General features: G+C 40.1%; 1 protein-coding gene across 2 annotated transcripts in view; it reads left to right on the top strand.

Moving 5' to 3' along the window:
- Window positions 1-11709, top strand: part of ccnd2a (cyclin D2, a) — a 160314-nt gene extending 148605 nt beyond the window's left edge. For both annotated transcript variants that reach the window (XM_056250993.1, XM_056250992.1), the window contains exons 3-5: window positions 2466-2625; window positions 7148-7296; window positions 11456-11709. In XM_056250993.1, coding sequence (XP_056106968.1) covers window positions 2466-2625; window positions 7148-7296; window positions 11456-11632 — 486 coding nt within the window. In that variant the 3' untranslated portion in view covers window positions 11633-11709. The remainder of the gene's footprint in view (window positions 1-2465; window positions 2626-7147; window positions 7297-11455) is intronic.
- The last annotated feature ends 4334 nt before the right edge of the window (window positions 11710-16043 follow it).

The raw sequence follows: 16043 nt of genomic DNA, 5'->3' as shown, positions 1-16043 counted from the left end.
CAGCCTGGAGGTACGACTGGAGGGCACAAAAGGAGGAAGTGGGTTCCTGCATCAAGGCTGTGTTGCAAGAATGTCAAATTAAGTTTTAGGGCTGCCATCAGTGCACTGGTGAGGTGACACTGGACTGTTGAGTTGATAGCCACAGAAGACAATATGGTGTCCTAAAGTTACTTAAAGCTGGTGTTTGTGGTCATTCATGGCCTCATAAAGGTTCAACAATGTGCTCCGAATATGACCAAAGATGGAGATGTACACAAATACAGTACTCAAACGTTTGCTAATACATAATTATGTAGTTTTGAGCCTTCTATAGTTGCCAAAACTGTCCCTGCACTTAATTAGTAACCAAAAAATGAAAATTCTGTCATCATTTACTCGCTCTCATTTCGTTCCAAACCTGTATGACTTTCTTTCTTCTACAGAACACAAAACAATTTTGAAGAATGTTTCAGCTGTTTTTGTCCAATGTACATTCATTGTATGAAAATAACAGACATTCTTCCAAATATCTTTTTTTTGTGTTGATGACACAATTTTCACTTTGAGGTAAACTTTCCCTTTAAGAACAAAGCAACACACCAAAATCAACATGCATATTTTTGCTGCCCAAACTTTACAGATCCAAAGTGACAGAACGCAGTGGCACATTTTCACATTAGCGTGTAATTGGTTTTCTTTTGGAGAACGCCTCTGCTCATAGTTTACATTCCATCATACCCCTCTTGGTGTATTAAGTCAATGGTTTTGAGCGACTGTGGCTCCAACATGTCATCATGGCTTCATGTTCACATCAGGCACCTCCCCTAAGGAGAGAACAGACAGGAACATGTTGCTGTTTGTACTTTTGGGTGAGTCACTCACCAGTGAAATCCAGCAAAGAGAGGAAGTGGAGAAATCATGCATCAGCGGATGGCTGCCATTGTATTCTTGCTCACTAAGAAAGCTGTTGCAGGGGTACAAGTTCAGCGTAATCTTTTGTCTGTGCTTTATAGCAATTGTAAAGGCTTTACTGTATGTCTCAGAATGTAATGGCAATGATATTTAGCCATCTCATGAAGAAAGTGTATGTGGTTCATTTGTGGAGAAAACCACCTCCATTTGAGCGAGTGCTCAGTCATAAGGACTGTCCCAGCAAATGCAAGTTTTCCCCAATTAGTCATTTGGTCCCCTGTTACTCAGTTCAAAATGGAAGGGGGAGTGGTTATTTGCAGGATGCTGTCTTCTTGACTGAAACCAAATGACTGAGCATCTTGCGTTTACATTCGTCATTGTGAGTTAGGTCAAAGCAAGTTCATGTTATGCATCAAGAGTACCCCCAAAAGACGAAATAGTATCATCAGTAGTGTTGAACAGTCACATTCAAGGTCATAATTGAGCCTTGTTTTTTCTTTTGAGGTTACATCTAAATCTAATTACAAGCCTTTTAAATACAACTTGGCTACAAATGAATGTTTTTATGAGTGTGTTTGTGGTTGCAAATGGGCTAATGACAGGTCCAATATTTAACTATGTCTACTTCGGCCTCTTCTGACTGGACAGATTACTATAAAACAAACTCAGAATTATGTTTATATGCTAAGGAGGAAAGTACCTGATGCTGGACAGTCTCTGTGAAGTGACTAGGCAATCTGAGTGACCTATTTTTCTACTCAAGTGTGCCTGCATTCAGCCTTTTAGCTTTTAGGATTTCCGCTTGTAGCTTTGCCTAGCCAAGGCCAAACCATGTCCTGGAGGTCCCAGAGCTTTACTGAGGCTAGATTTGGTGTGATCTGGTTTAAATGTATAGCAACAACATTTGAATGTGTAACAGCAGAGTTAATATATAAACATATAGACCTTATGTAGCCCCGCCCCTTTTCAACGCTGCGCTCATTGTGTTCTGTCTTCCGGTTTGTACTTCCACAGCATGAAGGTAAGATCTTGCGGATTTATGAACGAACCACTCGTTTTAAAATCTTCCCGGTCTACTGACATATGTTATGACATCCACTTAAAACATTGCAATGCTCATGATAACTTGAGTTAACTCTACAATAAGTAAATCCACTTCACCAATGCCTTAGAAATATATAGAGCTACCGCAAAAACTGAAGTTCAAAGACAAAATTCTAAAGATGGCTGCGAGCACGTTTCTCTGGCGCATAAGGTCTATAGTACCAACCTATTAAGTACCTCATCTCTAGTAAATAATTTTTTTACACCTTCTGTCTGAATGGTTGATATAGAATGTTACCCCAACATCCAGTGTCTTCACAAAATGATATTTAGATCTTGTCAACGTCTATGGTATCAAAAGAAAACATCTATTGACAGGAAGCCACTGAGGATGCAATTTGTCACTCCAGTTGAATGTGCAAAAACACTGATATCTTAATACCTCAAATACTGCAAAGGGATTCAGATCACACAACTATTGAGGTTTGGATCCATAGTGATTTTGCTTCTTTCCTCAAACCTTTTTACAGGAATGGGAGCTGGTTGTCCTGGGCAAATTGAAGTGGAACCTGGCTGCTGTCACTCCCAATGACTTTATTGAACACATTATGAGGAAACTTCCACTGCCTGAGGATAAGCTGGACCTGATCCGTAAACATGTGCAGACTTTCATCGCCCTTTGTGCAACAGGTAGTGTATTCAATGTAGATGTTGGATTGTTGGATGTTGGTTTAGAAATAAATAATGCCTGCAAAGCATTTTTAACTCCTAATTTGTACAGTGCTCCATAGAACTTATCCCACTCGTTTAAAATGAAATCTTCTCAACATGCATTTGTACAATAACTTAGTAGAGTGTCAACGTGTATGTGTCTTCCATTGGTGTTAAGTATGAGTGATAAAAGATCCACTGCCTAGTCAAGTTGGTGTTGATACCTTGCATCATCACTTCAATAAGTGATGTGTTGCAAGATCCATGTTTGTTCCTTGCAAAACTTGAAATTAAAGCTGACTTCTGTGGGTTTAGTATCTATGGCAACTTTATTCAGGTTCTTGTTGCAGGCAAATTATCAGATGCCATCTCATTACATTCATGAGAAACTATGTGGACTGAAATAGCGACTTGTAATGGAGAGAATTTCACTGGAAGCCTTGTGTGTTTGCCTGGTATGTTTGGTGGGCATATCAGTGGCTAACTCTGAATGCAGTGACACTTCAAAAGGCAGATAGTTAAAGACATTCCTGTGTGCTGTTGAGCCATTGGTTATGCTGTTCCTGCTCTTAGAGGTGGACCACCTTTAGGAGATCAAACATAGAGATGAGAGGAGGGTGAGAAAACGTGAGGAGTGTATTGTTCCAGCCGAGCCAAACAGTGAAGCATGTCATGTTTTCATATCTTATCCCCTCTTCTCACGCCTCCCAGATGCTTCAGGGCATGACGACTTTCCCATAATCAGGAGCCTTTGTGGGGCTGGTTCTCCCAGCCAAGCCTGTACCGAACATCACCATAGGCGGTAATGGGATCCAGTGCACCACCCTTGTTCCCTCAGGCTTCTCTCTTCCTCCCTGGGGTTGCTCAGCTCCCCATGAACCTCGGGAGTGACTCTGACTTTAGGAAAATGGCATACGATGGGAGAGGGAATAGGAGGAGGAGCTGGCTGGTCTTTTAAACATGGAGCTTTTGATTCTGCTGTTGGTTTTTGCAATAGATATAGATCTGTTGTGAAACTGCTCTGGCATAAACAGAATCCATAGAAACTGGTTTGAATTGGCAGGATGAGCATTGATGATAGCTGGGATAATATGAATAGTTTAACAAAATAACTTGGTTTTTAGATGCCGAAAAATTGCAGATGCAGTGCAACATACCTCTTTTGTTAAATCTCCTGTTATAAGCGATACACAAATTAGTTACTAGTTAAACAACAGATTTTCGAGGGGTGTCCAAAAGATTTTAATTGCCAGGCAGATGCCCTGACTGCTGCTTTTCTTTTCTCTGTACAGTTTGCTTTCTTTGCAGAGAATTCAGCATCCCCCTCTTTTCTGAGACATGCATAAATCAAGGCCCCTGTATCTGAATGAGAAAGGAGAGAAGAGTGTGGAAAGACGACAGCTAATTTTTAATGGTTCTTTGCTTTTGATAAAACAGTTCCGTTTAGAGCACTCTGTGAGATTTGGTCAGGCAGAGTAGACCAGTTCAGTATTAATTAATAACATGGAGGGGCCTTTCAGAGATATGCAAATCGCTGGAAGGCTTGGCTAGAGACCGCAAGAAAGGAGACAAAAGGAACAACCCTCCATTTCATATGCAGAGGCATGTAAGGGTCAGTGCAGAAGGAGCACACGATAAAGCGTTTCTCCGGAGGGCAGTCTGTCGAAGGCCTACACAGGAACAAGCTCATTAAACGTGATTATACCCCATTTTACTGTTAAACATCCAGCACCAGGCAGCCAGCCTACTTCTCCATCGTAGATTGTCTGTAGATGTATAATAACAGACCTGAGACATGTTATGATATTAGCAGCAAATATGTTTTGTAGGTAGAGATCATCTTGCCACTCTTCAGATGGTTACTTATCAGAGAAATCCCTTAGGAAAAATAAATAACTACAGTAGTGACTGGTGAAGAGTTCAGTAGGACTGAAAATTAATTCTACGATTAATTCATTCTATTTAACGACATATTCGTGTCATTTCTCATTCAAGAGGCTCTGTTTCCTCCCACACCGGCCTGACTGCTGTTGCTAAAGACTCAGCACTGGAGCAAGACTGAAAAAAGTTGTTACAGGATTTTAACAGTCAAAGAGTGTTCCTGTTTTGAATTAATCTGTTTTACTATGGTTTTACAGCCAGGGCAGACCAACACGCCACTTTTGATTATGAATTTACTTTGTTGAAGATTTGTGACAGATTAAAAAAAAAAAAAAGACAATAGACTAATAATGTAATACATTTCTATGTAGTGTTATACATGAATGTCCCAGAAAAGACCTGCTGATAACTAATTACTTAAAGCCTCATAATGAAACAAACATTTTAAATTCTGTTAGGTTTAAAAACTGCTACAAAAAAGTGCCAATGAATGAACATTTATTTGAATATTTGTTACATGTCTACTCTTTTAGTAACTCTGTCTTTAAGTTCTTCACTTACATGCTTTACCATTTATCTAAGTGTTATACTGTGATGCCCAATTCATATTTACGTTTGATCTTTATCTGGCAGGTCGAACAAGACTGCTTAAAACAAGACTTTCTGTAAAGGCAAACCTGTGCATCTGCACGAAAGCCTGGCACTTGATTTATTGCCCCTCAAATCATCGGTCTCTTTGGCCGTTCCTCAACTTTCCGGACTTTTAATTAATTTACAAGTTAAATGCGTACACAGCACATTGCACCCACCAAGGAGCTTGCTGTGTTGGCACAGTTCTGGGGATGCAGTGTGGCGAGGGCAGGAGAATGGTCCATTGAAGGGGGTGAGAGGCTGGTATACCAGGCCAGCCAGCCGCCGCTTACTAGGAGCCTTCCATCACAGGCGTCACCACTCAGCTACATACACTGTTTATACTCAGCATGAATATCAATGAAGGCGTGCAGAATACATCCATTCTTCCCTTACCACTCTCACAAACCAGAGCGTCCAGCTCTGCCACTAGCACGCGCATGCTCTTGTTCCCCCGACAAACTTGTCTTGTCTAGAGTGTGAAAAATCAGATTGCAACCCACTCAGCACACGCAAGCTGTGTGTGGGCATCTATTTTCCATTGTTTTTTCTCCCTGCCCCAAAAGACCTAAGAGTTGCAATGCGGTTTTTGTCTTCTTTCTGCTTGACCAGAACTTGTCTTTTAAGACATTTTTGTCTGGCCCGGCAAAAACTACAAAGGGAAGAGTGTATAATAAGTTGAGAAAATGAGAAAATGGCTGGCTTTGAATGTTAAAAAGGCAATGAAGGCATGCTCGTCAGTTATCAAAGGGCCCTGGGCTTTGATTTTTTTTTTTTTTTCTAAAAAGAAAGGGGAAGAAAAATCACCCTCAGAGCCATCACACACAGTTTGCTTTGCAATTGAATATGACAATATGGTAATGCAAAGACTGCCAGGGATTGTGGGACCGTGAGCCCAGAGGTGGCCCTGCATCAGAGGAATGGCATGGGGGGAATGAGGTGGGTAGGAGGGTCTTTTCTTCTGCCAAAACCATACGAAGGTCTGGACACTGATTAAAGAATGATGCTTAGTGCCCCCCTCAGCCGCCCCTGCTGTCTAAAACCCAACAACACCCTCCCCCAACACCCATCTTTTGTGCGACTGTCAGGTTGAATTGGAATCCACAGAGAGGACTTGATGTTGCATCTCTCAGTTGGATGATATGAGGTGATGATTTCGGACAATGAGGCCACACTCTCTTGCTCACTAGACCCACGTCCACCAGTGGCCACACTCAATATGCCAAAAGATAGCAGCAACGCTGACACAAATCTCGAGCTGTTGTAACAACAATGACATGTATGCTATTCAACTTTAGGGGGTATGTGTCTGAAGTAAAAAAGTGTTGAAAAACAGTCTGAAAATAGGGAGAGGGGGAGTCGTAGAAAAAGAAGAAAGATGGAAATCAATGAGGCAGGGGGCAGACAGCCTAAGTTGTTTGGTTCTTTCTTTTCCTCTTTCTTTCTCCCCCTTCTTGCAGTCAGTCGTCTTTTGGGGTTTCAGGCCCGTTCACAAGCTGTCTTATTTGCATTATGAATGACAGTGAGAAAGCTAACAAGGTTATTGGTCTTTGAGATGTACGCCTGTGACCACACGTGGAAAAAGGACCTACAGCAGTGAGCATTGGCAGGGGGACTGTGGCTCTTTATTCCATCCTTTCCAAAGGCTATAGGGCTTTTTTTTCAGGGAGCACACGATTTACTTAGGAGCTGGAAGAAAAGGGGCCGATCTGCAAAGGGTGACTGGAGGAGAGGGATGGGGGTGGGGTGCTTTTCAGATTCTTTTCAAGCCAAGTGAACCCTCATTATCCTGGGCTGCAGTCATTAGCAAAGGACTGTGCACAGACCTAATGGAAAGGGTCTTCATTTATCTGTATTTATGATTTTGGTTAATTTTGTATCAATTTAATAATATCTGATATTACTATTCAAAATACTGTATAAGTGTGATAAAGTACATTTTTATGAACTCAAAGTTTGACCAATCTTGACTGGTTTGCTCTTTCCTCAGATTTCAACTTTGCCATGTCCCCTCCATCCATGATTGCAACGGGCAGCGTGGCAGCGGCTATCTGTGGCCTGCAGCTCAACAGCACTAACCGCTCACTGTGGGGAGACAACCTTACAGAGTTGCTCGCCAAGATCACAAACACAGAAGTTGTGAGTATTTTTGCTTTGACAATACATTTTATTAATGCATCTTTTAATGAGTCATGATACATGGCACTTCCATGCGGGCCAGTGTGCTATACAGATTACCTCAGTTTTTTTATATTCTAAAGTAGAGTGATCAAATAGGGATGCTTTCTAATTTAAAACAGCGACCATGATAAGATGATTCCTTGTTTTTTACCAATAGCAACGCTATTGGTAATCTGTGGGATAAGTGTTGCTGTGCCTGTAGGACTGTGAGAGGAGGCTGTGCATTTCCCCTATTTACTCAATGGGCTTGGGTCCAGCTCCAATTCAATTTCACATTCAGCCACTGAATTACTGGAAATGAAATGGGATTGACCCTGACTGAGAGACTGTAAGGAGAGAATCCGCAGGGCTAGGGGAATGTGTCAGGGATACTATGGCTTTATGCAAATGACTTGCATACAAATTCACACATACTGTCGCACGAGGGACAACCTCCTGGTCATTTAGTTTCTTTTAGGTCTTTTAGTATCTCTTTAGGGGTGAAAGTAAAAGCCAAAGAGAATAGAAAATTAGGATTAAGAGAATAACCCAGGAAACACATTTAATTCCTGTCCTGACCTGAAGAGGTCAACCCTCCCCAAGATACCCTAGAGTGCACTGCTGCTGGTAGAATGACTGCTGCCCCAGCATGTGGTGTGTGAAGTTGTGCACCATAGCAGAGGAAAAACAAATAGTCCTCCACAGCAGTAAAGGTGCTCAGTGTCTGAGGAGTGTGAGGTCCAGGGCAGAAGGAATGAACTGCCTGCTCCATGAACAACTCGTCACATTGCTGGATGCCAACAAGCCATACCTTTGAAAACATGCAGGTAGGGTGTATGCACGCTACCCTGCTCGCACTGAGCCTAAAGCCTAAAGAAAAATTAAAGGTATAGGTCACCCAACATGAACATTTTTTCATCATTTACTGACCCTCAAACTTGTATGACCTATGGAACATAAAAAAAGGTATTTTGAGAAACGTCTCAGTGTTTTTATCTATCCAATGGAAGTAGATGGTTAATTATTTGCACAAAAAAAATACAAATGCAAAAAAATACTAAATTTTTTGGTTACCAACATTCTTCAAAATATCTTATTTTGTGTTCCTCAGAAGAAATACATATAGGTTTGGAATGACATGAAGGTGAGCAAATGATGACAGAATTTAAATGTTTGGGTGAACTGTCCCTCAAAGGAAGGCAATTAAACAGTTTGTCTTGTTTACTTTTTTATATGCTACTGCAACGAATCACGTGTGTAAGGGTTATTGCTAGCAGTGCTACAGGTATGTCTGCTATATCTTAAAGTGCTTTCATTCTAGCACTTTTGGTTTCGCACCCACAAACTGCAAACATAGACTTCCCCGTTCTTTAGAAACAAAATCAAACTATAAAAGTGAGACGGGCAACGCAATGCATTTTGCTGCCTTCTCTTGCATTGCCGTTACCTAGCAACAATGGGTAAACACATGCAGCTTCAGATAAGACAAACATACCGCAGTTCAAAAGGCAAAAAAATACAATGTATACACAATTTAGCGGGAGCAGGTGGGGAGGATCGAACTTGGGTTCGAAACAAGCAATTTAACCATGTGTGAATGCACCCTTATGTTTAATTGAGCACTGAATTTGTTTGGGACGAATAACTCATTTTACCAATTAGAATTGTTGTTTTGAGAAAATCTTAGAGGTCCTATCTAGATATCTATAGCAGAAGTAAAGTAGAAAAACCTAGTCTTCAATAAACAAGGTTTTTGTGTACTAAACTTTTCCTTAGTGTATGAGGACCTTCCATATTGAGGCAGAGGTTGGGAGGTGAGCGGTCAGACAGAGTATGAAGGAAAGTCAACCTAATGCCAAACGATGCTGCCAGCCTGGAACCCACCCTGCTGACATTTGTGGTGTTCAGTCCCTGTAGTTTCCAGTAGACATATGATAGGGGCAGCCAGCCTCTTCCAGTCGTCCTTGGAATGTGTGTGTAGCTGAAGACACACCTGATGAAGCATACTCTGTGCAGCAGTAAGGTACACACATGCATGCCAAACCAAGAGGGCTGATAAATTGGCTTGAAGTTTCCACAAACACCCTAAGGTCTCTCTAAGAAAGAAGCAAAAGACACTAAATATTTGTCTGATAGTGGGTGTCACTAGTAGTTTGTTACTGTAGCTACAGTTAATACAGTAAATTATGCTCTTTGGGATGTTGTAGGCATCCAGGGTCGCAGAGTTATCAGTTCTTTTAAATGAGGCCTTGACTGATTTGTTTATGTTGAGGCATTAATTTGTGTCCGTGTGCTCTAGAATACGTATAATATAGCTTTATACAAGCTAAAGATCTGCAGTTATAAAAACTAATCAGGAAGAGAAAGTGCACAGTAAAAACTCTTTTGGGATACCGCAGTTTCTAAAAGTAGGTGAAATGTTAGAAACTTTGGGTCTGGTATGCTGAGAATGCTCCTTTGCCTTAAGTCATAATGTCATAAGGACGTTGTTATTTGCAACCGAAATGTTATTTGGAGCTGAAGAGTTGCAAATTATTTAGAGAAGAACTTCAAGGCTTTTTTGGTACATAAGATCATGTGTTAGGCCCCCTGGCCTCTTGCATTAGGCCTCTGGGACATCTTAATCCCTTTCATTTCTCAATGCTGTGATGGCCTTGCTCTGAACCCGGCAATCCTTGCTTTCACTTCCCATTAAAAAAACAGACACCATTTTTTATTTTACTTTTGGCTACTCAAGTCTCTCCTTTATGCTTCTAGGCTTCTTCTGTCTAAGATGGCACACACTGAGTGACATCACAATAACTGCTGTTTCTTCAGTAGACCATCTTTCTTGTGGTTTCGACCGATTTTTATTCATTTGTTTGACTTTGACAAACGTAGCCATGCTCCGGTGGGATAGAGGGTGTTCTTGATCAGGGCAATGTTGGATTAAGCAGGGACCACCCACTCCATCCTGCAGCTCACCAAGTGCCACCCTTCTCTGGATCTAATCATTGAGAAGCTCTTCTAGAGCAAGTCCTGGTTTTACCAGTAGTCGCACATTGAAGCTATTAGAGTTGCCTGAATTAAGCCTTTGGGGCTTGGCATGAATTTGGTTGTGCAGCTATAAAGACCAGCGCACAGGGAAATGTCTTTTAAGAAGTCGGGCCTGGCATTCTTGTGGTAAGACACAGGCAGTTCCTTTACATGTTTTATGCTTTAGTTAATTTACTACAAGGAATTTATTTTTCATGACTAATAATGGCTCATCGTGGTGGGAAACAATCTCCAGAAGGATGGTGGCATTGTCATCCACAATGAAAGAAAAAAACCTAGAGACACTAAGCTATTCCTCAACGATAAAAAAATAAATAAATGATAAACAATAGACTGCTTCTACAGGCAAGAAACACTCGCCTGGCCCAGGAGCCATGCATAAACATAATTTCAGACTTTGGCCCATCAGCTTTTAATTAGCAGTAAATGTCAAAGGAATGCAGCCTCTCCACAAGCAACACATTCTCCACAGGCCCTTCCCATGGGCCATTCACAGCAAACTTCCCACAGATGCCTGTTGTGTCTCAGACATACCCACTAAATAGGAGGGAGAGCTTTGATCACCGTATCCATTTAGTTGCACTAGAGGGCATCATTGCTCATTTTGGTGACAGTGTGTGAAAGCCATTTTAAATATGTTGTATGCTCTTTGGAGCCACCCACAGGGTTGCATTGAGCATTTTTCATATTTTATCCCAAAAAAAAAGATTTAGTTTGTTCTTGGTTATACAGAGCAGGAAGAAGACTCTGGTGGACTCAAGTGAGATTCCCTGTTGTGAAAATGAAAGGGTATACAAAAAAAAACAAGTGAAACACTACCTTGTTTTATCCATGGGATATAGATGTAATTAACATAGGAAACTGTGGTAGAGCTTTTTTTTCTCTGCTTGCAGGGCAACTTCTATTGTTTTAGATGCATATTTGGTGTAGACAGAAAAATCTAGGTTAGAATTTTGGTTAAATCTTGCTTGACCTAAACCATTAACTGAGTGTGAATTTGCATTTGCTTTAACAGCATTATTAATGAAGAGATTCTGGATAAGTACATTGCAGCGATGTAAGTGACCTGTTTTTCTAACGTTATGTGTCTGATGCATTGCAGGATGTGTTAAAGGAATGCCAGGAGCAGATTGAGAGAGTGTTGATGAATAACCTAAGGGAGGGTCGCCGGCAGCAGCAGAAACAGCAGCAGCAGGAACAGGGTGGCCCGCGCAGCAAAGCACTTGATGACCAGGACCAGTCCAGCACCCCAACCGATGTACGAGACATCAACTTGTGAGCTTGCTGCAGGAATGCTGTGATCAGTCTTCAAGAAAAGAAAAAAACAACAAAAAACAAAAATGACAAAAAAACAAACAACCCCAACAAAAAGTGCTTGCTAGTCTTTGTAGAGTTTTATCTTCATTTTCCAATAAAAAAATACTCCCGTAAATGACAAAAAAAAAGAAAAAAATCTAAGCTATTTTAGATACAAAAAATAGATATTTTTAAAATGATTTGATAATGATGCAAAAACCTCTACGGTGCCTCAGACTCTTAGAAGGGAAGCATGTAGTATTTTGCAAACTCTTTTGATTGTGTAAACATAATAATATGATATTTAATGCAAAAGTGATAGTGTAAAGGGCTTTTCGAAATAGAGAGTCTACTGTATCAGACTGGCTTGAAAGGGTACAAAAAGTGGGGCTATGTTTTTTTTCCTGTTTTGTTGTGATTTTTTTATTTTATTTTTTGGTTCATTTTGGAATGCCTGAACTTGAACACACATTGATGTGCCATGAGTCTGAATGAACGCACCCATTCACTTGGCTGTGTACTAAGAGTGCATTAGGACCAGAAAATGGGGATTAAAAAGGAGCGGTGAGACACAAGTCGTATGCTAAGAACGCAGGGCTCTTTTGCTAGGGCAACGGGCTCATATCACGACAATAGACTATTAATATAATTTTAATATTATTATTATTATTATTCCTGTTAAACAAGCAAGTTATTGTCTCTTGATGCTAATGTTACAGACACTTCAAATAAGCTTTTGTCAAGCTGCTTGTGTGCATGCATTTACGTGTGGTGTATGTTGGCTCATCTGCAAGTGTGTACAAGTTACCCTATATCAGGCACTCTTGTGTGAGTCATGTGGGCTTTGTTTAATCATCTATCTGCAAGTGTTTGGTCATAGAGACGGATTCAGTGGTAGGCACATGGTCTGGACAGGGATAGCAAATGATTCCACGATGCTTCGAGGGCCTCCTGTATCAGTGCCTTATATTAAATGCTTTTATTTACTGGCCTGGAAACTGCTTGAGGGCTGAGCCCAACCCAGTGCACAGAACATGAGGAGGCAAGAAAAGGGAGCGGACAGAGACGGCTACGTTCCCTCATTTCTTCTAAAGGCAAGAATAGTTGTTTTTAAAATTTGTGGGTAAGGTTGTCCTTTGGGGCAACCTCCCACTAAATATTACAGTTGTATTGTATACAGTTTATATTGTTATTACGTATTTTGTTGTTAGCGTGTTGAAGGAGCCTTAGGCTGATTTGTGTTTGGTCCAACCAGGGACCGAGAGAAGAGTCATGGAGTTGTTTGCAAACAAGTGTGTGCAAATTTGATTAGCAGTAAAGGAATGTGTAGGCAAGAATGATTGAGGATGATGAGGATGAAGCTTGGTTAGTTTGAGGTGTGAAGCATGCTGCTGAGATGAGGATGATGATATGGAGTTAGGAGAAGCAGGAAAGGAGGCCAAAGGAGAAACAACAGCTATTATGGTTTCCATAAATCACCTAATATTTAAGATCTTTAATCTATTTGTCAGTTTATTTGTTTGTCCTTTAGGTTTTTTTTGTTTTGTTTTGTTTTTTTGTCTCGTGTTTGAATTACAGACCAGTTTCATTGATACTGCCAGCTCATAACTGGGGCAGATTACTCCATCGGTGTCAGTTTAATGTTGAGCGTATTTGCCATGGATAACAAATGGTTATGATTAAGGGGTCTTTTTTCTTTCTTTTTCTTTTTTTTGGGGGGCTGGTTTCCCATGTTTTGATCATGGCATGTTCGGTTCATTATAGCGTTAAACCATTGGAAACCAATGTATGACAACAGCAACAAAATAATAAGGCAAATTAATTTAACAAAATAAAAAAGACCAAAAACCAGACAACAAAAAGACAGAAAACAGATCAAAATGGAAGAAAATAAATTGTTTGTTGGTTTGCACGCTCCAAGGGCAGTTTTCTTGAAATTTGAAAAGATTAACTTGTGCAACTGCACCATTGCAGAAATGTTTTTTTTATATAGTGCCTTGAGTCTGATGTAGACTTTCACCCTGTTTTGCAGAGCTTAAGCATAAGATCCACTACCAAGCCATCCAAAATATGCTGCTTCCAAAGGTTGAACTGGCATGGGATTTGAAAACTTCCAAAAGTCATTACAGTGTCCAAAAACAGGGTGCATCATCAGCACAAAACAGCTTTCATATGCTGAATTTTCATAGCTTACCTTGAAAAGGGGCAGTCGAGCTTAGGTTTGTGTCCGTCTACATATGCGTGTGTGTTTGTGTGCATGTCTTTCTGTGTGTAAAGGAGATGTCTGCGTGTACTCGTACATTTCCTTTGCCGAGAAACAGTTCTTAGTGATGCTTGAGTTTCGCAAGTCACGTTTCCTCCATCCTCGCACCAAAACCGTCAATCTTATTGTATTAAATTAGTCTGTCTTAATATTTTCCCAGCTCTGCTCTGAAAATGAATTACAGTACTGTTAACAGATTGTATGGGTGTGGCTATGTCGTTTGACTTTGAATATGGACTGAAGTTACGTTCATTAAGGGGTATGATACTGTATTCCAAAGTGATGAGATGGAAAGGGTGTGAAGACATCAATCAAGTGTCAATATTGTTATATTGAGTTATTATTGTTTTTTCCGCTGCTAAAAAGCTATGATTTTTTTGTTTGTTTGTTTCATCTTATACACAAAAATAACATTACATAGTTGTGATGTCACATCAGTGTGCTGCTATTTTATAAACAATTGTATTATAATTATTTTACTGCTTACAGAATACTTTGAGAATACAGAAGTAGAGGGTAAAAGAAGAACATGAAATGAGTATTCGACTGGAAATGCTCTTTGTACAGTGTGCTCTTATAAAGGCATGTTTCTTTACCTTTTAGTCTTTTCCTCCTCTTCTTTCTCTGTCACATTCTGTAAGTATGGTATCTCTATACCTCAGGTTTACTGGACATAAAATACTTTTTCCATTACCTCACACAACTCACAACAGTTTTTTCGGGAACCTGGAAGGGACAGCACATAGAAGAGGTTATGATATGTCTGATGTAGTAAATACAGTTGAATTTCGATGTAGATGGATAGAAAGCTTACAAGGCTCCCACCTGGACGTCAGAAATAGTGGATGGAGGAGGTGACAAATGTCCGATTGACAATGTCTTGTGTACCCTGCCCTTTTCAGTGAATATAAACCTGTAAATATAAAATAAGCAACAACGAGTAAAGGCCTCCTCCCTCCACTATAACCATATCATGTACCTCAGTTATGTCTGTTGCACAACCTCTGTTCAATAAATATCTGCTTTAAAGAGTGTGGTGCTATGTTGGTCCTATGTTATTCTTAACCTTTTATTGGCAATGTTAATGGTGAAAATAACAACGGGAATCTATCCAGCATTTTATAACCTGGTAGAGAATGACTGTAAAGATTGAGTGTGGGTAATCAGACAGACTGGGTGAAAATTACACATTTGAACAGGTTGAACTTTTATATTCAACCATGTTTCCTTACATAATTATCCGCTAAATAATTATAACTTAAATAAGTTGGAAATTGTTACAGCTGATTTATAAGAGATGAATTATAGGGTAAGTCATTAGGGCTTGGCAATTCTGTGGATAATCTTTGGATTTCTGTTGAACTCAAATAATTTGTCATTGAGAGCATGAATGAAGTTAAAGGAGATCTGTATGCTAAGGTCAATAAACTTACCATGAAAGAAGTATTCCGCCTCCTCTTCTTATTTCAGTAGGCCTACTGTAGGCTACTGTGGTAAAATTGTTTAGAAACGTTTATATTTTACTACTGAGGAACAGCTGGTGAGTGCTTAAAATATCATAATTAAAATGAAATACCTATGTCGAGTCAATGTAATGCCAATGAGATACAGTCCAAAAGAAAACTGTGACAGACAGACGTTATACAATTTCAAAGCCCGCCACGCGCCACTGGCGCCAATGTGAGTCACTGCAAGCTTGGAGACATCGCCGTTAACGAATCATTCTTTTGAGTCGGATCTTTTCAAGGATTCGGTTGAGCTGGTGCATACAAAACAAATCTGAACGATTTGTTTATGAATCGAATGTTAAACACACTGGAAATATGTATATGACTTAATCAGCTGTGACAGCTTTATCAACAAACTTACACAACAGAGTTGGTTTTAACAAATGGCATTTTATTAAAACAAGCAACGACTATTTCAGCCGAGAAATATACATTTTAATAATGTTTCAGCTACATCAAAATTAAGTAGGATAAATTAAATTCCAATAAGCAACCTTACAAACAAAATTTAAAAGGATAGCAAATATTGCTTAAAGGCTACATTTTGGAAATTGAGTCGGACCTACCAGCCATGCGTACGAACTTCCGGCTAAATCAAGTACGGTGATAGTCGCTGTCAGTGG

The sequence above is a fragment of the Rhinichthys klamathensis genome, unplaced genomic scaffold (assembly GCF_029890125.1).
Source record: "Rhinichthys klamathensis goyatoka isolate OS25496 unplaced genomic scaffold, OSU_Roscu_1.1 h1tg000076l_1, whole genome shotgun sequence".
NCBI classification, from domain to species: Eukaryota; Metazoa; Chordata; class Actinopteri; order Cypriniformes; family Leuciscidae; genus Rhinichthys; species Rhinichthys klamathensis.
The sequence above is the reverse complement of the archived record's forward strand: the minus strand, read 5'-3'. Positions and strand labels throughout refer to the sequence as shown.